Genomic DNA, 25,585 nt, shown 5'->3' with positions numbered 1-25,585 from the left:
TGTTAATCAACTCCTCATGCCAACACCCGTGGGTAAAGGAAAGCACCTCCCCCCCCCCCCCCCCCCCACCCCCCCCCCCCCCCCCCGCCCGGATGCCTCTCACCTGGGCCGTCTCTTCCTCTTGCTTCCTCTTCTCTTCCTCAGTCTCTACCAGCCTCTGTTTGGTCAGGAGGAGCTCCTTATTCAGCACATCTGCCTTGTCTTCTGCCTGCACGTCGGAGCACACGGCAATCATAAGGAAGGCGAAGAAAGAACGTGTGTGGATACTCTCTCCAAACCTAATCTCTAGTTATGATGGTTGCCTCACGACCAAAAGCCACGTTCCCCCTCCTAGCTCACCCAGGGGACGGCTGCTTTCATGGAAGGCCAACTTCCTAGCAGGCACGTGGCACACATCATCTCTGATCCTCACAACAACGATTTTACTGACAATGGCAGTGAAGTCTGGAGAGATCGAACAACCCGACTGGGGCAGACATGGAATAGGAGAGACATGAGCTGAGTTCAGACGTGAATGGCATCAAAGCGCATGCTCTTTTCTAAATGCTTTTTACACATTTTCAGTCACCCTGAGACTGTGTAGATGGCTAGGATGAAGGGGTGGAGCCGTATACAGAAGCTTCTAGCTGTTAGTGCCCGGGGGTGGGGGGTGCGGATTCAGAGAGAGACAGGCTGATCCGTGGTCAACAGTAGGTGAGAAAATCCAAAGACCAGCAGAGGTAAAATGGCTCACGAAGGGACGCACACAGGACCGTGAGTACAGCAAGGAGAAATTAAGACCCAAAACCCATGACAGAGATGGCCCTCGGGAAAACTGATTGATGGACCAGGCACCCGATCAGAAAAGGCCGCGTTTCTGGAATGACTGAGCAGAGCTCAGAGCGAATACTTTGCTCTTAACGTGGATACAGAGTCCAATTAACCAGGAAAGCACCGTGCGTTTATTTAACTAGTCAACACATGCCTACTGCACACCCTAGACCCTTACCTCTCCCTGTAGGTCTCAGCGTCAAGTTCACATCTGCAGTGGAGTGAGCCCTGAGCTCTGTCCTACTCACTCTGACCTAAATCAGCTCCTCACCTCCATCTAAATGAGTTCCTCTGCCTACATCTCTCCTATTTCCCTCAAGAGCACTGAGCACAATCTCTACTGACAAATCACACGTGGGGGTTTCTCTGTCTTGCCCATTAGACTTGCTCATCCCCATCTCCCCAGCACCAAGGCCAGCACCAGGTGGGGCGGGGACTCCCCAGGTACTTGGTGAATGAATGGAGGTGACTCTCCAATCACTGCCCAGGGGGCACTGTGTGGGGTGGAGGTGGCACCGGGCCACAGGATGAGCTCAGCAGAGAAAACCACAGACACAGAGGACAGACAGCTATTCGAAGAAGCTATCCTTGGCCAACAACCGCGAAACATTATCCAAAGAATCGTAAAACTGGCCAGGTGGCCATGCATGTGTTTTGCCCCATCTCCCACGTGTCCCCAGGGCTGGGCCAGCACAGTCTGCCGGGGCCTGGCAGAGAAGAGGCACTCCAGCCTCTCTGTCCGGGCTCATAGTCCCCAGTGTCCCACAGTCTGATGGTCACAGCTCTGTTTTCAGATAATTTGCAACTATGGTGTAGTGAAGGTAAAAAAGTCCCTCTTAAAAAAGAATCTAAAATTTACTCTGATAGATTTTAAGGGGGAAAACTACACAGCAAAAGTATATCCTGAAACTAGAGGTGGGCAAGATATCCGTGCAAGTTATGTTTTCATAAACTGTATATGATATCTGGTGCAGATTACAGACACTCGAAACAGCCAATTTGAGAGCCAGTCAGATGACTGCAGTCAGAGCAGGGAGCAACTCCCCAGACTCTCTGAGGGAGGGTCAGAGAGCAGAGAATCAAGAACAGCAACACTGATCACTTCACTGTTCTTAAAAATCGAACCAAATCTAGGTCCCCACAACTTCAGCCCACAGGTTCACGTTCTACCTCAGACTATGTAAGTAACAGCCCTCCTGATAAAGAAGAGTGCAATTTAACGTCCTCTTCAGTAGCCCCCGCATTTTCCAGTTTGTGAAGAGAAGAGTCCTTCCTCTTCAAGACACTCTGAAGTGAATGTTTTCTAAGTCTGGCTTCTTAAAGAGATTCACCCCAAATTTTTAGCCTTTTGTAAATTTCTGCTATCGGGACATTTAAGTTTCTTAAATTGTGCATCACACCTAGACATTCTATTTTATAGTTTTGGAACACTAAAGAAGTGTTTCCGACATCTGCAGAAATTGCTGGGGGTCCCATGTGGGAGGAGCGTCAGAATTTTCCAGAAGCTTCCTCCAGAGTCTCTCCTCTATGTTAAACAGTGAAGTCAGAATGATTCTACAGCTCATCAAGACAGGATCACATCTGAAAAAACTTGGTTCTCCTAGAAACAGTCTTCTGGGTCTTTGGACAACCAATTTCTAGGCCTCACTTAATTAGAAATCATCTTTCATGTTAAATGAATCTCTAGGGATGTAATACTGAACAGATAGATACTCATATTCTTTGAATTCAAACTATAAAATCTTCACCATAATTTGTTAATAAGATCACTGTCATTATTAATTCTAATCACTTACTAACATCCTTTTTTAAGATTTATTCATTTATTTGAGAGAGACAGAGAGAGAGCAGGGGGAGGGGCAGAGGGAGAAAGAGAATCTGATGCAGACTCCCCACTGAGCATGGAGCCCAATGTGGGGCTCAGTCTCAAGACCCTGACATCATGACCTGAGCCAAAATCAAGAGTCGGCCGCCCAACGGATGGAGCCACCCAGGCGTCTCAGCACTTACCAACATCTTATAATGTCTTATTTTGTTTTTTAAAAGATTTTATTTATTTGACAGGGAGAGCAAGAGAGACAGCATAAGCAGGCAGAATGGCAGGCAGAGGGAGAAGCAGACTCCCTGACAAGCAGAGAGTCCCATGTGGGACTCGATCCCAGGACCCCAGGATCAAGACCCAAGCCAAAGACAGATGCTTAACCAACTGAGCCATCCAGGCCCTCCCTTAAATGCCTTATCGATGTGGAGACTTCTAAGTGCTACCTAAGGTTCATACGACATACACAGGAGAGGAAAAAGCACTGCCATTTGTGATTTAATCATCAATTAACGGATAACCTGATCGAAAGGCTCAGCACTCACATCAGGGATGAGGCTCTCTCAGAAATGATTTCCCAAAGAACTAGCAAGCCAGGGGCGCCTGGGTGGCTCAGATGGCTGAGCGTGTGGCTGCGTTTGGCTCAGGTCCTGACCCCAGGGTCCTGGGATCCAGCCCCGCATCGAGCTCCCAGCTTGGTGCAGAGCCTGCTTCTTCCTCTGTGATTGCCTCTGTGCCCTCTGGCTCTAACCCTCTTGTCAAATAAATAAATAAAATCTCAAAAAAAAAAAAAAAAACACACACCAAAAAACTGGTCAAGCCAGTTGTTCAATTTAAAACAAAACAAAGACTTTACCACTCATCACACGGAGCCCCTGCTCTAACACAGAACTTGCTCTGGTTGGAAGGACGAGGAGCCGTGTCTCTCCTGTTCGTTCCTTGGGAACAAGAAAGGACAGGAAGGGCTGAAGGCACCTCACTACAGAAACTGAAATGGACATGTTGTATCTTTTTACATTGTTAATCAAGGGGAGAAGTCCTTATTCTCAGAGTCTGAAGGAGGGCAAGTTGTCAAAACAGAAGGCTGTTTCAAAGAGAAAACTTAAGAGGCTTTGGTGCCCAGGAAGCTCAAAGCCAGCACTAAAGGGGCAAGGGTAGGGGATAATTTGTTTTTAAAGAGTACCTAATTACCTAATTAGTGCTTGTTTGTTTACATATTGCCTTGAATACAAGCTGCTTTCATGTTTGTTTTATGTTTGTCCAAGTCTGGCTATTTTAATGAAGAGCTGTGATTTTGAGAAAAGTGGCAACGGAAAAGTAGGGGGTGAACAGGGTGGAGGTGGGCAGAGCCAGCACTTTCCCTAGGCGGTGGGTGCCCTTCCGGCCTGGCTGGGGGACAAGACACCAAAAGGGCATGGACAGCTGTTGGACAGGGAAGTAAGCCCTGCTCAGGCAGAAACTGCAGAATCAGATGTTTGGAGGAGATGTGCATGAAATAGCAATTTTTATCCTTTTACCTAGATAACAAGCTTCAAAAGGCAAGGGCCAGGTCTTCCTTACTCTTTTAAAAGAAGAGGTATAAAGGAAGGAAATTAAGAGAAAGAAGAAAAAATGAAAGAATGAAGAAATCTTTTCTTTAGGGACTAGCATGTAGAATCTACACAAGCTACCTACCCAGATACCCAATAGTTACTTTGGGACTACGCATGCAGCAGTCTTTCCAGGCTGATCCACAAGATGGACTCTCTTGGTGGTGTAACATCTTTTAAAATAATGTATTATTTTTCTAATTATTAATAAGGTATAATGCATATTATTACTAACCCAAGGGTTGTTAAGAATTTAAGGTCTTCTTATAAAAGATAAAATAATTGAAAACAAATGCAAAAGATGAATTTAAGTTAGATTGACTCTCATCACCCACACTATTCTAGAATACTAGAACTAGTATTCTGATGGATTTCCTTGTAGGCTTTTCTCCTTTTGAGGTATTTTTCAGCTTCTTTCCTAACACAATGGCCCTCTGCCAGCCACACTCCTTGCAATTTAGATGCAAGCATTATATACAGAGAAATTTATAGGTTTTACAATATTATAACATTATCTTCCCACTGTTTTTAAAAAACAATTCCTAAAAGACATTTGCTTTCATTCTCCCCTTCTATTGGACCTACACATTATTTCTACTTTTTATTTTTCTGAGTGACACAGTAGTAAACCATCTTGTACACATCCCGCCGACCAGATTTCTATTTTTGTTAGAAGAGCTTTCCGAGTCAGAATCTATATGCCATTTTCCTCATTTATTAAATGTAAGATTAAAAAAACACCTGCTTGGCAGAGTCATTAGCAAGATTAAATGGGAGAACGGTTACAGAATTGCTGAATATAGTCCTTGGTGTGTTGTAGGTGGTCAGTAGACATCTCATCTCATTACTTTTTAATCCTTTTAAAAGGCCTGATAGATAACACCAAATACACTTCTGCACAACTTTCAACCTACGACTCTCTCTAATGAATTTCACCGCATCTCCACGGAGTCCCCCTGCTTAAAACTCTTTCTCATTTAGTTATCCATCTTCAGAAAACTATTAATGGATAAAAGATTTGAAAGAACAGAATCAAATGTGAGGCCGTTGGGAGAGCCTGTATGAAAACAAGAATTTCATTACAGTACTGACTCACCAGCGTCGTGTCATTAACACAAAAATGTACCAGCTAAGGTCAGACTGGTCCTGGTCCTGATGGACTGGATGCCCTCCGTCTTCTTTGGCTCTCTCCTAGTCACACGTCTCTCACACCCCCTCTAATAACTTCCGAACAGCCCAGCTGAATGGTGTCATGGGGAAAAGGGTCACACCCCGGACCTCCAGACCCCCAACCAGGCTGCTTTTTGACCTTCCACATCCTGTGTCCCACAAAGCAGTTTTTTTTTTTTTTTAAAGATTTTTATTTATTTATTTGACAGAGAGAGATCACAAGTAGGCAGAGAGACAGGCAGAGAGAGAGGAAGGGAAGCAGGCTTCCTGCTGAGCAGAGAGCCCGATGCGGGACTCGATCCCAGGACCCCGAGATCATGACCTGAGCCGAAGGCAGCGGCTTAACCCACTGAGCCACCCAGGCACCCCAGCAGTTTCTGTCTTAATTTCAAACTCTATGTACTGTGAATTCCTTCAGCTGCCTCTTTTCCTCCTTTAGCCATATTTTCCTTAATAGTCATCTAATCCCTATCTTACTGTGATTGAAACTTCTGAGCTGCAAAACCAGCCGTATATATGGGGGGAAAAGGAGTAGTACCAGGGACCGTTTTTCAGCATTTAAAAAATTTCTCCAAACATTTCATCGTATTTCTATTACTGGACATTGTGTTTGAAATATTGTCAATGAGCAGTCAGCATACAGGTAATTTTTTTTTTTTTTTTAACAGATTCAGCAGTGTTAAGTCTCAGTCTTTCTGACCCTGACACCATTGGTGGGGAACAGTCACTTCTGAAGTCAGAAAAGAGAGATAATTTTAAACCCGCCCAAGACTCCTTCCATATTGCCAAGTATCTTTTAAAACACCAGGGACAGAAAACAAGAAGTCCTAAAGCTGTCAAGTACTGCTGGAAAGAACCAGGCAAGCTGAACAATTTAAGGTCCTCCTAGCAACAGCTACCATGTATGGAACACATGGTGTCGACATGCTTCACCTTATTTTACCTACAGGCAGGTTAAGAACCGCGCAGGGTCGTGCGGTGAGCAGACGGTGATGCAGGGATTCACACCTAGCATCTTGGCCCTCAGCCATCACAAAGCGGGTCTCTCCACTAATACCCGTATCTTCATGTACATACTTCCTTTTTTTTTTTTTTTTTTTTATTTGTCAGAGAGAGAGGGAGAGCGAGCGAGCACAGGCAGACAGAATGGCAGGCAGAGGCAGAGGGAGAAACAGGCTCCCTGCAGAGCAAGGAGCCCGATGTGGGACTTGATCCCAGGACTCCAGGATCATGACCTCAGCCGAAGGCAGCTGCTTAACCAACTGAGCCATCCAGGCGTCCCATGTACATACTTCTTATAAAGTCCTCACGTTCACTGGAGATGAGAACTCTTCTTGGAACAAAAAGAAAAGTGCCTTCCAATGCTGGCGTGGCACTGGTATAGTCTTGGTGACTGATATTCCCAGGTAATTATACTGGCAGCCCTAGGCTTAGGAAAAGTACAGATGAAGAGAAGACACACCACAGAAGTTTAGAGTTATAAAGAAAACAGCATCGCACATGCTGTTTGGAGGGGACCCCAACCCTTCTCAAAGGCTTGCATCTTCCACCCTCTCCAATTAGCTCAGGCCGTCCCCTCCCACCTCTTGGTCTATACATTCAACAGACCAGCAGCCAACTCAGCGTCGGGTACAGAGTGAGCCCCGGCGGGATCGCAGCGAGAGCAGCTCGATCCTCAACCTTGAGGTGGTCGTCACGGTTGGACTTCAACCCAGCAAACGACAGGTTTACCTGATCCAAGTCATTTCGCAGAGCAATCTTGCTGGTGACTAGCTCGTGGGCAAGGTCGTCGTTCTCCTGTTCCAGCCTCATGCTGGCCTCCTGTAGTCTCCGGTTCTCCCTCTGCAGGAAAAGAGCAACAGCCAGAGGGAGGGGAGTTAGCGACGAGACACACTAGCAGAAACGAACGGGACTGGCGAGGGAAAACAGGCAACGACAACAGAGTGAACTTTGGAAGGTGTAAGAAGGAGGAGGCGCGAGTGGCACAGGAAGGCAGGATTGCTGTCCAGAAAACAACAGTGAGTTAAGCCAGCGGTGCAGGTGCGGCGGTCTACCTGGTGACGGTTACAACTGTCCCTGACAGGCTGCATGGTAAAGGCTGCATTATTTAGAAAGTGCCACAAAAGGCAGAATTTCCAACACCTCCCCAATCCTGTGACGTTTCATACAGACCCAGAACACAGACACTGGCCAGCCTCTGTTTGAAACATGCACAATAATCCGACCCTTAACCTCAAGGGAAACTGCACACGCAGGTGGTGTCAGATGCGGGGAAACCACTAGACGTTTCTGCACATTGTTTTCCCAGTATCACAGTTCACGTTAATTGAATATATTCAATTATGAGCGCTAAATAAAGAAACATGGGTTCCGGACTTTTGCTATCAACTGACATTTCATCCTTGGTGTAGAATACTGTGTAGAAATACTTCTCTGAACACCGGTGTTTGTACCGGTAAGAGCGAGAGTCCTTACGACAATGGCTCTAAATGTTTGTGGGAGTGCTTTGAAAAACTTCTCAACTTTAAAACTTCAAAAGACTCTTGGTAAAATAAATTACTAAGCTGTTTTTTTCCCTCTTGAGCTTCCAGGAAAAAATCTGAAACAAAGTCCTATGATGAAAGAGCCAAATCACATTCTCACGAAGGAAGGAGGAAGGTCTCCCCTGAACTAAACTTTATGTACTGTGGACACATGCCATCTATTTTCAGAAGGGCAAGTCACTGTCTTTCATTCCAAAGTATCAAAAGCACTTTTTTTTTTTTTTTGCTACTGTTAACAGTTATAGGAGATTCAAAGAGAGCTGACAGGAAAGACTTCAATGTGATGAGATCTTCCTGTTTTTCAGATTTATACTCCTAACAGTGTTTTCTGCAAGGGTAGCAGAAACTCAGAGCAGTGGTGCACGACCAGAAGACAAATCTATGCCCAGGAAGAGAGCATGTCATTGCGTCACAAGGGACGAAAGGACATTTACCTTCTACAGAACAACCTGGGATTGGTTATATGGAAAAAAGAAAGCCCCATTTCTTTTTTCTTTTTGTTTCTTAAAGAAGGGCTAAGAGACCAGTGGTAAGGGCAGAGCCTAAGGCTTTCATGGGGTGGAGAATCCCCCAATGGGGCCAGCAGAGAAGCTGAAGGATGAACCTGTGCTTTGACTAGAACCGCCCAACAGAGTTAATTTCTGTCTTCTCTTTTAGAAGACGAAGACTGGGACAGTTGGGGAATGCCCAAACATTTCTGAAAAAGAAATCTGCTGAAGAAGATAAAAACAGTCCCAAATCTATTAAATGCTTTTAAGTAAATTCATGATAGAATTCCATGCAGTGTTAAAATACAAGTGAAAAATATGTAATGACCAAAGAAATGCTTAAGCCACCTCATAAGAAAAAAAAAAAAGACAAGGAATTAGTCTGATTTTTGTAACAACATGAATAACATTAATTGTAGGTGCCGGATTAATTTTATTGTTGTCTTTGTGCTTTAAAAATGCTTCTAAGGGGCGCCTGGGTGGCTCAGTGGGTTAAGCCTCTGCCTTCAGCTCAGGTCATGATCTCAGGGTCCTGGGCTCGAGCCCCACATCAGGCTCTCTGCTCGGCGGGGAGCCTGCTTCCTCCTCTCTCTGCCTGCTTCTCTGCCTACTTGTGATCTCTGTCTGTCAAATAAATAAAATCTTAAAAAAAAAAAATTTTAAAAATGCTTCTAAGTTTTCAACAATGAATACAGAATACATGGGTTTAGAACGTTATCTAAAAAAATTAAAAACCACTCAGAATCAGAATGAGAATTTTTTTCAAGTTCACTCCTGTTAGAAGCTCATATTCTACCTGAAAGCAGACTGGATCTTCATTTTAACCAAAATACGATGTAACCCATCTAAAGTATGGCCTTGCCAGGAATCCTTTCCCAAGATATTCCTGAAAAGACCATGGACGTATTTGTAGGGGCACTTTGCACTCATCCAGTTCTGTCCCCTCCTTCTACAGAAGTCCTAACCTCCACAGAGGTCCTAACCTCCCACAGAAGTAGCATAAAAGTTGTCATGAAAATACATGCAGAAAAGCAGCCAGGGCCTTCATGGCCATCTTTCCATCTTTGCTGAAGCAATCCAAATTCTAGCAGGGGCACGAGACTTAGTCTTTTGCTCTGGTACATCTAAATATTACTCCTTTTTGTGGAAACAACTTGCCTACTTGTTGAAAACTCAGAATTACCAAAAAAAAAAAAAGGAGCGGCAATGCCCAGCACCATTTCGTCGGGACACAGCGCACCCAGGTGGCTGCTGAGCAGGGAAGCGATTGTTCTCACCTCCAGGAGTCCCTTCTGGAGAGCCCCTGGTGACAGGACTCCAGGCCCTACTCCTGAGTCAGGGTCTGAGTCCTCCTGACAACTGTACTGGCATGACTTCAAGATGCAGAGTCCCCTCAATGTTTGCTGACGTTACAGTCATTTCACCCAAGTGACAATGTTGCAGCTCAGGTTTTTCAGGTGACAGTGACACAGGCTTACAAGGGAGTTAAGATAACCCGCACGCAAAGTCACACATGGAAAAGTGCTTCGTTGCAAGTTTGTTATAGATGGCACCAGGCGGCTCCTTCTCTCCTGATCAGAGACCAACCCTCGGTGGGTGACATTACCTAAGGATGAGGGGGAGCTCAGCTTAGTGCTGATGGACACAAGCCGTCACCACGCCTGCTGAAACTGGAACCCTTCCCTAGGGACGCGCGGCCAAGGGGGGGAGGGGAGACAGGGGAAGATCTGGGAGAAACTGTGAGTGTCTAAGCGTCCCTAAAAAGCTAAATGGCCTCAGGGGCGCCCTTACCGGCTTGGCTTTAGCAAAAAGCTTCAGTTGGGTGTGTACGCAGCAAGCAGCACAGGGCGAGTGTGACTCCTGCTTTGCACTCACAGACATGTGGGCAAGCAAGCTGTGGGGCCGAAAATGCAGTATCGTCCTCCAAAGTCTGAACCTGGGGCAGGAGGCGTCCTCAGCAGTTCTCCCAGCCCCTGAGCCGGCCAGCGAGGCACCGCCACCCACCGGGGCGGGAGTTCCTGCCCATGAACCTGCCCACACTCGCCAAGGGTTCAAGTGAGGTATCTTACTGGGTGGTCTTTTCCAGCCCCTCCCAAGGAGCCCACACTGCTCCCCCGCCACTCCCTGGAACTGACTGATGCAAGAAAAAGCTTTATACTAGAACGGAGAAGAAGATTCCATGTGGATGGGCTTCGTTCATTCCCAAAGGTCAGCAAGGGCTGCCTGCCCGAGTGCGCCCGGGGGTCAGCCCCCGGCAGCCTGTCCATGCAGAGGCAGCTGCGTGCCACGGTGTGCACAGAAGCAGATGTGGCCAGCTGCTCCGAGCCTGTCAACACCACGGGCAGCCGGCTTCCCGCTCCTCTCCGGAGAGACAGCAGGAGACCCCGCTTCCATAACCCTGGAAACGCACACTGCCCTGTTCGGCCCATCCTCCATCCTCCAACAACTGACACCATCCCAGCAAAAAGCAGACGACAACTTGCCTCTTTAGTTCCCTGCCCCCCCTCCCCGGCAGAAGAGCTGCACGGCTGCCGTGAGAGTTTGGTTAGTAACTTTGGGGAGGAGGATACTGCATTTTGCAGACAGACAGACGCCGGTATCACAGACATACACAGATAAATAACTTACCTCCTCAAAAGTCATAGACCAACTACCGTTTTCAATCATAGGTACAAAAGACAATTGAAAAAAAAAAACAGAATATCCAATGAAATTGCACACCTACTAATACAGTTATGGAAATGGCAATAACAGAAGCAGACACTTGTTAACGCTGTCATTTACTCTAAGTTCTCTGTCTGCAAACATTCGCTGGAAGAAAGTACACTTGAGGCAGCCAGTGGGCAAGGCAAGTCTCAACCTAGCCAGACTAAGATTCAAACTCCTCCCCTGCACCCTGCCCTTCGCTGTCCCTGTGATGGCTGGAAAATGCTGTCTGCGGGACTATGGGCAACTTGGGTGTGAGTTGTTTACACTGTGTTATTTCGGCCGGGTGGAAGGAACTTCCTCGTATGACAAGGTCGGAAACGTTGCAAAATAGTTCATTTTCGGGCAACAGACTGACATTGCTGGGCAGGAAAATGCTTCCAGCTGTCCTGTGAGTCTGAGGGCTGGAATGTGGGTGAAGCAGCATAAAGGATGGTGAACGTCATTTATTCCGTGATGAGAGACCAGAGCAACGGGAACCGGCATTCAGAAGAAGAAAAACGAAGGCTTACAGGAAAAAATGATGGGAAATGAGGCAGCTTCGTAAACCCTAGCTCAGTATTTTGGGTGTATCATCTGCTACTATAATGAATTCTTGGAACGTGGTTTTAAAGACATTTAAGGGTCAGGAGAAAATGTTTTCCTAAAAGACCCAGTGCAATTTTATTAGCAAAAACACTCAACTCTCCCATGCTTTCGTTTGGGTAATTCTTTCAAGAGTTGATAATTAGCATCATCAGATTTTCGCAAACAGTTTTTTGGCAAATGCCTATAGATTAAATGTTTAAATGTCTACATTGTCTGCAAATGAAGATTTGAGAGAGAAAATCTGGATACTTGAAATCATTTTATGCTCTTCCTTTACCCAGTGTATCCAGTTTTATCTTTCTGGTAGAAATTTTTAAAAAATTGAAATGTCAAACTAAAAACAAAATCTTGTTGGTAATAAGTAACTGGCAGTTGGCAAACCAGACTACAGTTCTCCTAGCATTTAAAAAATAGTCTTTGGTTATTTCCTAGCACTGGGGTCAACAAGCTTTAGATGTAAATGGCCAGACACAAAGTATTTTAGGCTTTGCAGGCCATATGATCTTTGTTGAGATTACTCAAACTCTGCCACTGTTGTGCAAAAGCAGTCCTAGACAGCTGATAAGGAAACAATGGGTGTGGCTGCATTCCAATAAAACTTTATTTACAAAAACAGGCAGTGGGCCCATTTGTCCCTCATGCCATAGTTTGCAGATACCCTGCTCTAGCATACAAATCAAATTTTTAAAAAAGCAAATGGGTTATAGAGGATGTCAAAACATGTCAGTGTGACATAATTTTCTCAGTAATGCTACTTACACAGGAAGCAAAATTTACTAAGACTTAAAATAAAATCACTAAAAATTGAATAAAAGTTTTGGAGAATTAATTCTGAAGATCAATAAACATACTTAGAATATTCTTAATATGTGTAACATTCAAACCTCTCTCAAGTGTTAAGTAAAACTCAGTGAACAGGCATCATCAGAAGCCACCTGCTCCTTCTTAGTAATTTGCTCAAGAATCCTCAATAGGGGTTAGCTTGCAACTTCCACCATCTTACAACAGAGTTCAGTGGATTATCCACGATCAACAAGAGTGGTGGCCTTCTGAGGTCTATCACAACGTTATCACAGGCAGAGAGAAACCATGCTCTTGACTCTCAGTATTCATTAAAAGCATATTATTTCATAAATGTAAATATTTCCAAAAACCAATGACAGTTTCTGTAGTGAGGAAAATTAAAAATATGTAAATTTATTTTCATTGGTAGAAAAGAGTTTTCAAAAATAGATTCACTTATTTTGACTTCCTGAGGAAGGAAAGGCCCCACAGAGTAAGAAAAAGGGAAGCCTTCCCTCCCCCCTCCCCAGGTAATTTAGCAAAATTTAAACTTCTTTCACTTGACAATTTAAAAACAAAATGTGATGTCTGGTCTAAGTTATTTCATTAGCTATAGAAGAATGGCAAATAATGTAAGTCCAATTAAGCTTTACTTCAAATATTTTGTATCATTTTTGCCCAGTATAATTAAATAGCTTAATTTTAAATTACATACAGGGATAACTGCTCTACAAAAATTAGTATGTGTAAGACAAACTTTTTGCAAACTTGGAGGAATTACTCTCTTCCTGTTTGAATTACACTTCGATAAGAGAATTACTACTTCTAACCTCACCAAAGAAATTAAACATTCTAAATTTAATTATACTAAATGTAGATAAGATACCTGAATTAGAAATGATGCATAATACTATCTATGTCCTGAACTCAAGAGAGTTTAAGCATTCCCGATTCTTTCTAGGATTTGCCCATCTAGAACAGGTAATAACATAATCTTCATTACGCTTTGGAAGACTCACTGAATTAATTAATTAGCTGTGCTTTCGAAGGTTTACCCCACATCTGTGCAAGTACTTAATTAAATAAGAAAAGCATTACCATCTTCCAGAGGTAGAGGAAGGCTGCAGTTCTCTAAAAGGTGCTGTCAACAGATGACATTAGTAGAAAACTATCCTTCCCTAAATGGAGACAACTCAACTCCTTAAAACAGAAAACAGTATTACAATTTCTGAGGCTGGTAACTACTTATTAGGGGATTGACTACTAATTTTTAAAATATACTAAAACAGCTACATGTATTCCTAAATGTGTGTTTTCTGGGGGCTTGTATGAAAATGGAAATATACATGATGGATTTCTATAGAAAAGTCTTTATCCTGTGTTTCCCTTCATTTCAGATTAATTAATTTACAAACCAAAGTTTCAAGTAGATAAAAACTACCACACCAATTTGGCCAGGTCAAACTTAAGAAGAGACTTAGAAAAAATGTTCTATATTCCTCTTCCAATAAAGTTTCCTTTTTGCGTCTTGAAACGTAGTCAAGAAGATCGGCAGAAAGAGCACACCAAATCCTGTAGGAAGCCGTTGCAGACCTGATTTTCAAATGCAAACGGAAGCCAAGACCAGGTAGCCTGGTGTGTATACAAATTTATACAGTTCTATGTTTGTGTGCATCCATATTTATACATGAAAATGAATGTATCACCCACCTACATTGGCCTTTCCCCTATAAATATGAATACACACAGGATTTATAATCATTAAAGAGCTCCAAATCTGACAGAAGGTCTCCCTCCCACAAGTACGGCTTCTGCACAGGCTTCTCTTGCATGACCTGGAATTTAGGAAAAGAAGATGGTGGGTTGGATGCCATTCCCCTTGAAACATTTTGCTTGGGTTTTTTTTTTTTTTTTTTTTTTTTGAGATAGAACTCACATATTATGAATTTCACCTTTTTAAAATGTACAATTCAGTGGTTTTAGTACATTCACAACATTGTGCGACCATCACCACTGTCTTGTTCCAGAACGTTTTTGTGTTTAGGGTTCTAAAATTTACCAACATAATTCATCTCTTTCTCTGCGGTTGAGATTTAAGTGTTAGATACAGGGGAGTAGAGTGACATCACTTGAAAATGTAGATGTCGGTATCTGTCATAAAATTAGAACACATACTTCGATAAATACAGCAAGAACGTGATGGCTCAGGGCTGCCTCTGCATTGCTGGGTCTTTCATCCCACCTCTGGCTTCCATGCAAGGGGCCTTTTTGTATGCCAAGGGAAACAGCATCAAACTGAAAAATCTCTTAGAATATTTTATTGTATGACATTTCTGGGCCTTTAAAAAAAATTGACCCAACTTTCCTAACTCCCTTGCCATCGTGTGAGCTCGGCGTAGACATGGCATTTTAAGTAGTACAGACCTTCACGGGGGAGGAGGGCTTGTTAGTGAACTGGTCTAAGTTCTGACTTGATGCCCACAAAGATCTTCTCAAGTTATTCTTAAGAATTTGCACAACTAGGTTCCCAGTCCAAGATCTACGAATTATAACGTGCTCATTCCAGGGACACAGATCTTATTCTTGACAGGATTAAATTTAGAAGAGGCTAAGAGGTATTTCTTGAACACTTTCCTACTTTAAGGTCATTATAATTAGTTTCTTAAACTAGGTATCGAGTATCTGAAAGAACAAGCCTGGTGATGGTTGGAAACTATGATGCCAACTATCACCTTGAAAATGTATTTGAGGACTGTAACTTTACTAAGTATATTCCCAATGTAAATATTTAGACATTATTAAAAGGGTACAGAAATACTGGATGTATGGACAAGCTATTACAGTAAGATAAAAGAAATAGTTATAGAGCATATCTGATATGCGTAAGTTAAAAGGAGTATCTGTTTTCAAAACAAAACAAAAAAAGTTTAATTCTACTTTGATCCCGCAGTAAAATGTGAACACACTGAAAGTCTTACGTGTGGGAAGTACTCTTGAACAAATAATATGCACTGTACTGTTCACACGTATCTATGTTGATGTGAAAAGGATTTACGAAACAGTACCAAGTTCAGTCCCAGACTGATTTTAAATGTACGATTTTAGTCTTTCGTTGCCTTCTCTTCTATTTTAAAGCACTCTTCCCAGATTTTATTTGTAATGATGGCAACTAAGAAAATTAGAATGATCATCTAAGCAGTAGGAGGGCTTCATTTAGGATCCTTAAGAATATTTTTAAATTACTGCTTCAAGCCTTCCTAAAGCAGCATGTGACAGGAGCTACATTAAAACTGGTTTTATTGAGGGGGGTTGGTGGTGGTGGAAATGAGCCTCAAACCTTATTCTGTGAGCGCCTTGTGGATTAATAGGTATCTACCAGAGCAGTACGTGGGCTCTTCTTATCAGTTCTTTTACCCGTTCTAGAAACAAGGGGAGAGGCATATTGCTGTCAGGCTACTGGGGAGCAACCCTTGGGAGAAATGAGAAGATAAGCAAGGGACTGGTAGAGCAGATCCCCGCGAGGGGATGTTATTCTAGTAATAATACCTGGGTCATGGCAGGCAGCAGGCTTCAAAAGGCTAATAACCACCATTTACTGAACAGCAGCTCTGCGCGAGCCGCATCACACACGACATCCCTCATCCTCACAGGAGATGTTTAAGCTGATGCATGTTTTACCGATGAGGAAGAAGCATGATAACTAGCCCAGTGCTGAATACCTTTAATACCTATCCCACACTGAACAACGGGCTAAGTATTAACCCCCCCAATGTGTTTAACAAATCCTGTGTTTTTGGTTTTTTTTTTCCTGGAAAGGCAAAATTTGAACTGAGGTCCGACTACAAAATCCACATACTCCTGCCATGCCCCACTTTGCTCCACAGAGGAGAGAAAAGGTACTGTGACTCCGGCTGCCCCTGGTGACCTCTCTGACCACGTGAGGGCCACTCGAGTTATAAGAGCGGCAGTCATCCCGCTGTGGGGCTTTCATTAACAATGCCACCTCAGTACTTTTCCTGGAAGGATATTTTAGCATTGGTGGTGCTCAGTGTGAAAATACAATATTCTCTAATCCCAGGGTTACTGATGTGAAGACAGAGGCAATCGTTAGGCATCTGTAGGAATCTGAGGAATTAAAACATGTTCAAGGGAGACGATAGTATGTCAGCTGGAAAAAATAAGTTCAGAATCAGTGTTTCCGCAGCACTGCATCATGGGAACAGCGTTGCTAACTACCACTGAAGAGGTCTATTCACGTGAATGGCCCAATTTTTTTTTTTAATACTACAGTTAACTAGGATATTAAACTGAAATCAGGTTTGATTCTGAAACTGCAAACTGTACTGAAATGTCACTGTCACTCAGATTTGTGGAAATAAATGTTGCAACAAACACCATTACTGTGCTCCATTATCCTTTGTGGGCTTTATTTTTCCTTCCAAATGAGTTTGTATGTTTAACAGTCGCTACAGAAAGAGGAAAGTCTGAAACATTCTTGTGCCAGGCTTGGAACAGTTCACCTTCTAAAAGTCTTTGTGGACGTGACCGTGCACAGCTAACACAGTCCTTTGCCACTTTCCTTGTTTTCTCATTTTTGAAAGTAGTCGATAGCCACTTTCTCTCTTTCTTTTTCCCTCTCTTTCTCTCAGCTTCTTATGAAGATTCCAAGTAAAAATGCAACAGGTGGAGTTACCTACAAATATACAAACTGAAAGAAAAGAAATATTATGGTTGGCGACTCAAGAGTTTCTTGAAATGAAAACATACCTGGACATTAATCATGGTCAGGGAGCATCTGAGTCAATCAAGAAGGAAAGCGGGGGTGAACTGGCCACTACTGTTCCTTCGGGGTACAGAAGGCACTTGGCTCTCATGGGTGACCCACGCCTCCCCTACCTTGTATCTATCCATTGGGTCTTCCTGCTGCAGCTGACTCTCCCGCATTGTCTGATACTCTTTCTCATATTTCTTCAGTTTCTTGGTTGGTACCTACAGGGATTAGAAGAGAAGCATGTTAGACAAGGACGTGATTTGGGAAAACATTCTCTGATACGGTGGCCAATTAAGACTCCGGCATTCTAAGGGAGCACACCCAACTCAAAGTCGCGGGGAAGGTCTAGATCTGAGATCAGGGGTCTGCAAACTTTTTCTGACAAGGCCTAGATGGTGTATTGTAGGCTCTGTGGGCCCCGCAGTCTAGGTCACAGCTACTCCACTCTGTTGTCACTGCAGACAAGTGGCTGTCATTAGTAATATGTAAACAAACGAAGAGTGGCCATGTTCCATGAAACTATAAACGTCCATTTCTGTGCTGCAACACGCTGTTTCTTGTAAATGTATTGAACAGTGCTATTAATTCTAACTACTTTTCAGTAAAATTCATTCATAGTATTCCACCATGTTGAAAAAAAAATTATTTTATAAAAGGAAAAAACTGAGCAACAAAAATATTTTTAAATAGAGTCAGTATACTGTACCCCAGAGAAAGATTCTATAGGCTGTCACTGAAACTCCCTACAAACAACAGAATCGCTGTGCTGCGTGAGATAATAGATCATCTAAACGACTCATCTATTTCTTACCAAAATTGTGTCATCTTTAAAAGACAGCAGTCTACTGTTTTATGGAGTAAAAAAAAAAAGACTAAGACTTACAGAATCTTAGAATTCTAAAAATAAACTAAGAGTAACACAGAATAAAGGTCAAAGGATTTGGCCCTAGACAGATCAGGGTCTGAACACTTCCTATTTTTTTCTTTTTACTAACTATGAAACCTCTCGGCAAATCGGTACTTAACCTCTCTTGGTCTGAGTTTCTTCATCTGTAAAACAGCAGGCAAACAAATGTCCGCTTCATAATGGCTGTCAGGAGAATTAAATGCTATAAACAGGCAAAGTATCTAAAATACTGCCCTTTCCCTGGAAAATTTTTTTTTAAATATTCAATAAAATTAATGTATTATCATCAGTGATCCATGTAATAGATTAAGTCCACTTCTAGGCTTTCCCTGGATAATCAAAATTATATAATTCCTTTCAACATCAAAATCTTTATTTAATGTTTAGGTGCTAAAGTAAGTTGACTTGAAATGAGGAGAAAGTTTATCTAATTTTTTAAAAGACAACAGATGTGTTATTTTGCTGGATTCTTGGGGACTTGAAGGTAAAGATGTGTTGATGCTTAGTATCCGTTGTCATGAGACCTACCTAAGTCATCGGCCCACAGGAGGCTCTCAGCAGATTGTTTCTTGTCGAGGACAAGATTTGGTATTTAGAAAACATGTAATATGTGCGTAAGAATCTGGCCAGAGAATTTGTTCAATAAAAGCAAAGACGCCATGTGTCATGCCCCTTTGTATTCTAACGACTCTGCTCCTCCATCCAGGAGCATTCTCAGGTACTGGAATTACCTGCTTCTCACCACAACGGGGAAATTTACATACTCATTCCCAACTGGAGACCGTGGAAATCATTCCACAACCACATGATGACAACATTCATCTGGCCGAAGGGGGAGTCTCCCCAGTGAAACAAGAAGGACGGACAGTTTTCAGGGTGTAACTGAATTGCAAAACCACCGCGGAACGTGGTCATAAGAAAGTTAACTTCTCATTAACCATCTCCAGAGACCTCCACCAGTGCACCGGGAGGAACCCACGTGCAAAAGCCCACCTGTGGGCCTCACAATCGTCAGACAGACCAGGAAAATAAATACACGTGGTCATGTGACAACAGAACAGGAGCAACATTATTTCTTCTTGACTTTACTAGGGGGCCTCAGTTTCTTCCAGCTGTCTTTTCTCAGTATGTATTCATCATCTGCTCGGAAAACCAAAAACACTCTTTTTTTTTTTTTCATCTATTTACCTGACAGAGAGAGATCACAAGCAGGCAGAGAGGCAGGCAGAGAGAGAGAGGAAGGGAAGCAGGCTCCCTGCTGAGCAAAGAGCCCGATGCGGGGCTCTATCTCAGGACCCTGAGATCATGACCCGAGCCAAAGGCAGAGTACTTTAACCCTCTGAGCCACCCAGGTGCCCAACCAAAAACACTTTTAAGATGAAGAGGTTTGAGTCCCTAGCACTGAAGGAGCCTGGAGCCGAGGACAAAGGGAAAAAGTCTCAGAGTTCTAAGCAGGGACAAGTGTTTCCAAGGCATTCCTAAGATCAGGATCAAGGGAGAAGTGAGTACTGTGTGGAGGCTACTGTGAAGCCATTTACCGGACCGGAAGTAGGTCGGCATCCCTGCAACTGACACGGGCCGTGAGCGGTACACAGGGCTGGACATCAGTCCTGTGTGGGAGTATTTTCTACTGGCTCTAAAATGGACCCATTCAGCAATGACTGCATTACACACTGCAACCTTATTTCTAGAGAATTTCTTCTAAAACCATATTTTTAAAATTCGAAGTGTTACAGAATTATTTTTTTCCATGTAAAAAAAGGTCCTTTAAAAGTCAATCTTGCTACTTATGTTAAGAGGTTCCTTTCAATGTGAAATTTAAAAAAAAAACGCATTAAACACCCTCAATACGCTAATCCTTTCCCATCTGGCTGAAATGCTAGGATGTTTGGCTTCATCTTGTTCAGGGAAACAGTGCAGGTTCCCAGAACAATATGTTGCTAGGAAACCTGCCCAGCTTATTTATCTTGTGCTGTGGGGTGACACTGAGCATCCACCTGTGATTGGCACAAAGTGAGGGGGGCGAGAGGGAAGGAGGACGGTGAGCTGATATGAAACTGTTATTTATGAGATAATCAAAGAACATAGGCTGTCATGGTGTTTAAAGCTGTATTTCAGGACAAAATTGATTTTATTTTAGGGACTGTAATATTGAGCTTGAAATGTTTCTTAGCGGAGCAAGGAATAAAATACCTCTTTAGTGCAGTTTTAATTAAAAGAACAGAAAGCCATTAAGAATTACTAGAACTGACCCAATTATTATCTCAAGAGTAATACAGGTATGTCTCCCTTTAAGTTAAATATTTTTAATATAACTGTGCACTTGAAGAATCACTGATCCTTTCAAATGTTTACCTAACGGGGGGTGAGGGAGCTTCCTCCAATACACCGTCCAACCTCTACCCACCCAATACCTCCTATTTGACTAAATTCAGGAAATGTACTCAAAGAATCCACAATTATTTGATAAGTGCAACTGAAAACGAGCGTTCACCAACTCAAAATGGTATTTATTAAAAACAAACAACACCGAAAGAGAAAAACTCTGGCAAGACAATCCCAAGTATGATAGCAACCATTTTAAATGATCAGCCAAGACCTGACATTTTGGACTTGACAGCTACATGAGGAAGTCAGCATTTAAAACAGAAGCAGTGTTTTAATGTTTTGAGTATTTCACGGTATTTAGATTATTTCATAATATGTTTAATCCTGACATTTAAATTTGTAACGTAACCATTTACTTAGAATTCATAAGCTGGAGCTGGAAGGACCTTTGGAGACTGTCTGTCGGGTACGATCCCTGCTTCAGAATGAGAAAAGTGAACCCAACGTGGCTGAGAACACTGAACTGAGACCCCTTAGTGGCAGAGTCATCTGGGATGATCTGGGATATCTGGAATATGGGTGGGTCCACCGTCTCCCTGGCCTGTACTCCCTTCTGGTACTGGGCTGTCAAGAGAAGTGTATTTCCCAAATATTCCTTTAGTCATGTGAATGCCATTTTCATTTTTTTCTCTGCCATATCCAAACACATTTTTCTATTATTTTTCCTTAAATCAACTGATTTTCTTACACAATTTTACAAGAAAAATATTTTGGGAGCAAGAGTCAATACAGACAACTGTGGCAGACAAAAAAATGCGTCCCCCCCGCCATGTCTGCATCCTAATGCCCAGAACCTCTGAATATGCTTCCTTCCATGGCAGAATGGATTCTGCTTGAGATTAAGGTCCTCGAGATGGTGAAATGATCTTGGACTTTCTGAATGGGCCCAACAAAATCCTACAAGTCATTAAAAGAGGAGAACTTTTGGGGCAGGTGGGTGGCTCAGTTGGTTAAGCACTGGCCTTCAGCTCAGGTCATGATCCCAAGGTCTTGGGATTGAGCCCAATGCTTTGGGCTCCCTGCTCAGCAGGGAGACTGCTTCTCCCATTCCCTCTCCCCGTCCTCCGCCCTCGTTCTCGTGTTCTCTCTCTCTTTCTCCTTTTCTCTTTCTCTCAAATAAATGAAATGTAAGGAAAAAAAAAAAGAAAAAAGAGGACAACTTCTCCAGATTTCAGTCAGAGGTGATGTGACTACTGAAGAAAAGCCAAAGAAATTCGATGTTGCTGGCTTTTTAGATGCAGGAGGAAGTGAACTTGGGGAGCCTCGAGAAGCTGGAAAAGGTGAGAAGAGCCTTCAGACAGGAGCGCAGCAGCCCCGCTGACACCTTCATGTTAGCCCTGATGAAACTGGTCAGATTTCTAACCTACAGAACTGTAAAATAATAAATGTATAAAGCTCTTCCAAGCCTCTAAACCTGTAGTTATTTGTTGGGATAACAAAAGGAAACGAATCCAATAACATATTACAAATCATAACAACTATCAATTAAACTACCAAATGTTTACAAACAAAACTCAGTAGAAAGTCTTCATACTTTTGCTGAAAGCAAGATAAAAAACCTTCCTGCCCCCTTCATTTTACAACCAACTGCAAATTATGTCAATATGAAATAACCTGGATACTGTCAGCTCTGGTGTTAACCAACAGCAGAACAGCAGTAAGCAGAAGATAAAAACAACTCCATCCCAGCCAGTGTGTGAATTCATTCAGTCCCTTCCTGGCTTCTCCCTCTTACCACTAAATGGCAACTAGTTGTGGCATTTCTTAAACTGTACTTGGTTTTTGCTAAGGATCAGCACAATGTCCCCTAATATTTTCTACTACATTTTATCATATTCCATTTTTAAAATGCCTATTCAGACCTTCTAAGGCAATTTCATGAGCAGGACTTGAAGGACATGCACTCAATCAAGGAGGCTTTTTCATCGACTCCCCTGACGCTCATACTCACGGGGCTGTAATACTGAATCACTAGGGAGGCTCTCTTAGCGCCTGTCCTGGTCACCAATGCAGTCACCCGCCCTGTCTGATGAAAGGGGGTCCTATTTGGCTGTTACCAGGAAATACACAGACAAGAGCTTTAGGAACTTCAGGGAAAGGGGCGGCGGGGGGGGGGGGGGTTTCAGGGAGTGATGGGAGAAGCTCCACGATGACCCTGGGTAACAGGCAAGGAGAAAGCACAGTAGCTGCTAATTTGCTTTATTCTTTCTTTCAAAGTTCACCATGCCATCATGCTGGCCTCAGTCGGAGATTTGGGAGAGGAAGACTGAGGAATATGATCGACTTTCTTTTCCTATGCCCTCCCTCTTTTCATCTAAAGCGTGAGTTTATTTTTATATAGGACTCTGATAGAATGAAAATATGTGTGTGTATAGTTTTTTGTTGTATATCAATTACTTTTTGGTGAACTTGCCTTAAGAATTTTTATCTCACTAATGATACCTAGTTGGGTTATCGCCTTATTTTTACTCTTAGTACACTGAGTACTCCTTACTAATACTTGAATGTCATGAGCCTTAGTTATTTTTAATAAAACATACTTCTTCTCTTACATACATGATTTGGTTAGGTTTCCTGATTATCAAATGTGATCTTTATATATTAAAGAGCTTAGATGTCTTTTAAAACAGCACAGATCTTTAACTCTGCATTGTAACCAAAGGAGTAACAGAACTCCAAAACAATCCATTATATTAACCTACCGGAAAGTTACACGCAGACAAGAGGAAAATGACACAGCACAGCTGAAGATACCTGTGGAGAGTTTTCGACCTGGTCTACAATCTGTGCTGTATATGGCATGATTTGGGACATATGCTGGTCTTATGGAACAGTGCATCAATTCTGTGAAAAGCAGATTCCGAATTTAACTAGAGAAAAGAATCTAGGAGCTACTAGTGCTTCTTTTTTTAAAGATTTTTTTTTTATTTTTTTTTTTTTTTTTTTTAAATTTGACAGACAGAGATCACAAGTAGGCAGAGAGGCAGGCAGAGAGAGAGAGGTGGAAGCAAGCTCTCCGCTGAGCAGAGAGCCCGATGCGGGGCTCGATCCCAGGACCCTGGGATCATGACCTGAGCCGAAGGCAGAGGCTTAACCCACTGAGCCACCCAGGCGCCCCGCTACTAGTGCTTCTTAAGGTGGGAGTACTACGTAGTTGCATTTTGGGTGGAATGATTTGGGGTTGCATTAGAACCACCCCCCCCCCCCCCCGGACTCTTTCTTTACACCCCTCTCTCTTTGCCCCATTTATGATGTCACCTGTTAAATGCGGGTAGCGCCCTCTGGTCATTGGTACAATGAAGATGCCCATACGACTTTTCAAAGACGGAGGGGAGGGCGCTAGGGAATGGGAGACAGGAAGGGTAGCCACTCGAGAAAAAGTGGGGTCTGTGCAGAAAACCTCTGCGTGGTGCTGTCCGGAGAGACAAGAGGAGGCCCGCCCGCACCCGAGGGCTTCAGCCCCACTGCGCATGCTCCGATGCCGCTTCCTTCCGTTCTGTGTTGGAGCAACGGTAATTGGAACAAAGAGAAACACAAAGTGCCTGCATGTCCAAGAATTCCCTACCAGGGTTAAGGCTGTAATTTAGAAAATTACATACTTAAGCCTCTCAACAACTCTGTGAGGTATTATTTGGATTTTATAAATAAGAAGACTGAAGAGAGATAACTTTCCGAGGTCATGTGGCTAGTAAACAGAGACGCAGACGCGGGATCCAGGCCCCCAGGCACCCCAGCCTCTGTCCTCTTGGACCACTTCGCTCTCCTGCCAGGACCGCGAAGGTAGAGCGCCTCAAGAAGCTGACATGCAGGTGCGGTGCCGAGTATGTGTCTAATGAGTGCGGGGAAAGGCTTATCAGTACATACAGTTATAAAAAATACAAGAAGAAATTTGTTGGGGGGCGGGGAGGAGGATTTTCATTATGACTGGTTTATGTCAGCTTTCTTGCCCAGTTAAAAAATCGAATTTCCCCTGTGCTGAATTTTAACAAGGGGCTAGTCCCTTGTCAGAGCTATTATTCAAAACTTGATGAATCTGCTTCTCTATTTCAAAAATAAAAGATATAAAAATATTTGTTAATGGATGCAAATGCTGGCAAAGTAGATCACTATTAAAAAAAAAAAAAGGCTGCCAAGATCAGTTTAATATTTTCCTGATGGTCAGGAGTCTGAGAACCTAAAAAATTAATAAGCCAAAGGTACTAGAAATTATGTATTGCTCTTGCTCACTTCAGATAATTTCTTAGGAAGAATATAAATGATCCCATTTTAATATATTAATCATTAGAGTAAAAAGTAGATAACTCTGGCACCGTATTTCTTGGTGCTTTGGAGTTGTAGGGGGCCGAGGGTTTCCAGCTCAGAATCAGTTCTGCAATGGCCTGTCAAGATCTGGATAGAAAATGGATCAGTGGCAAACAAAACTGCAGTAGCCTCAATTCTTTGGAAGAAAGAGCTGGGAGGGAGTCCAGCGAAGAAGAGGGACCATGTCCTATTAGGGTTCACTTAATCCTCTTCCCAATGTTCAGTGAGAGAAGCTACTTTGACTCTTCTTGAGCTTTTAGCAGGAGGAGGAGGGGGAACATAGTCAAGGATACTTTGCTCCATGAGAATGGGTGGGGCAACTTTCAGAGTCCGTAAGAACCTATAAACGATTATTAATTGTATTCTTTTTAAATTGAGATATACTTGGCATAAACCTAAGTTTCACGTGTATGATACATGGATTCAGTATTTGTAGATATTAAATGATACGACGATCACCTCTATAAGTCTAGGTAACATTGTCTCCTCTAGAGTTACAAAAATTATTTTTACGTGATGAGAACTTGGGAGATTTACTCTCTTAGGTTAGGAAGTTTCAAATGTGCAATGTGGCATTATTAACTCCATTTGCCATGCTGTGCATTACTTCCCCTAAGGACTTATTTTATAACTGGGAGTTTGCACCTTGTGACCCCCTGTACTCATTTCACCCCCCTCCACCCAACCCCCACTCCTGCAAGTTGTACTCTAGTAAGGAATA

At 43.0% G+C, this 25,585-nt stretch overlaps 1 protein-coding gene across 7 annotated transcripts in view; it reads right to left on the bottom strand.

Moving 5' to 3' along the window:
- Positions 1-25,585, bottom strand: part of RABGAP1L (RAB GTPase activating protein 1 like) — a 736,622-nt gene that overhangs the window by 12,745 nt on the left and 698,292 nt on the right. For 4 of the 7 annotated variants that reach the window (XM_032838756.1, XM_032838757.1, XM_032838762.1 and 1 more), the window contains 3 exons: positions 17,393-17,485; positions 7,120-7,230; positions 104-208 (listed from right to left, as the gene is read on the bottom strand). In XM_032838756.1, the coding sequence (XP_032694647.1) occupies positions 104-208; positions 7,120-7,230; positions 17,393-17,485 (309 nt within the window). Of the gene's footprint in view, positions 1-103; positions 209-7,119; positions 7,231-11,047; positions 11,539-16,897; positions 17,205-17,392; positions 17,486-25,585 lie in introns of those variants that run through there. The other 3 variants (XM_032838758.1, XM_032838765.1, XM_032838764.1) reach the window with 2 other exon arrangements.

This window comes from Lontra canadensis, unplaced genomic scaffold (genome assembly GCF_010015895.1).
Source record: "Lontra canadensis isolate GAN:19392208 unplaced genomic scaffold, GSC_riverotter_1.0 scaffold106, whole genome shotgun sequence".
NCBI lineage: Eukaryota > Metazoa > Chordata > Mammalia > Carnivora > Mustelidae > Lontra > Lontra canadensis.
This window is presented reverse-complemented; position numbering and strand designations above follow the sequence as displayed.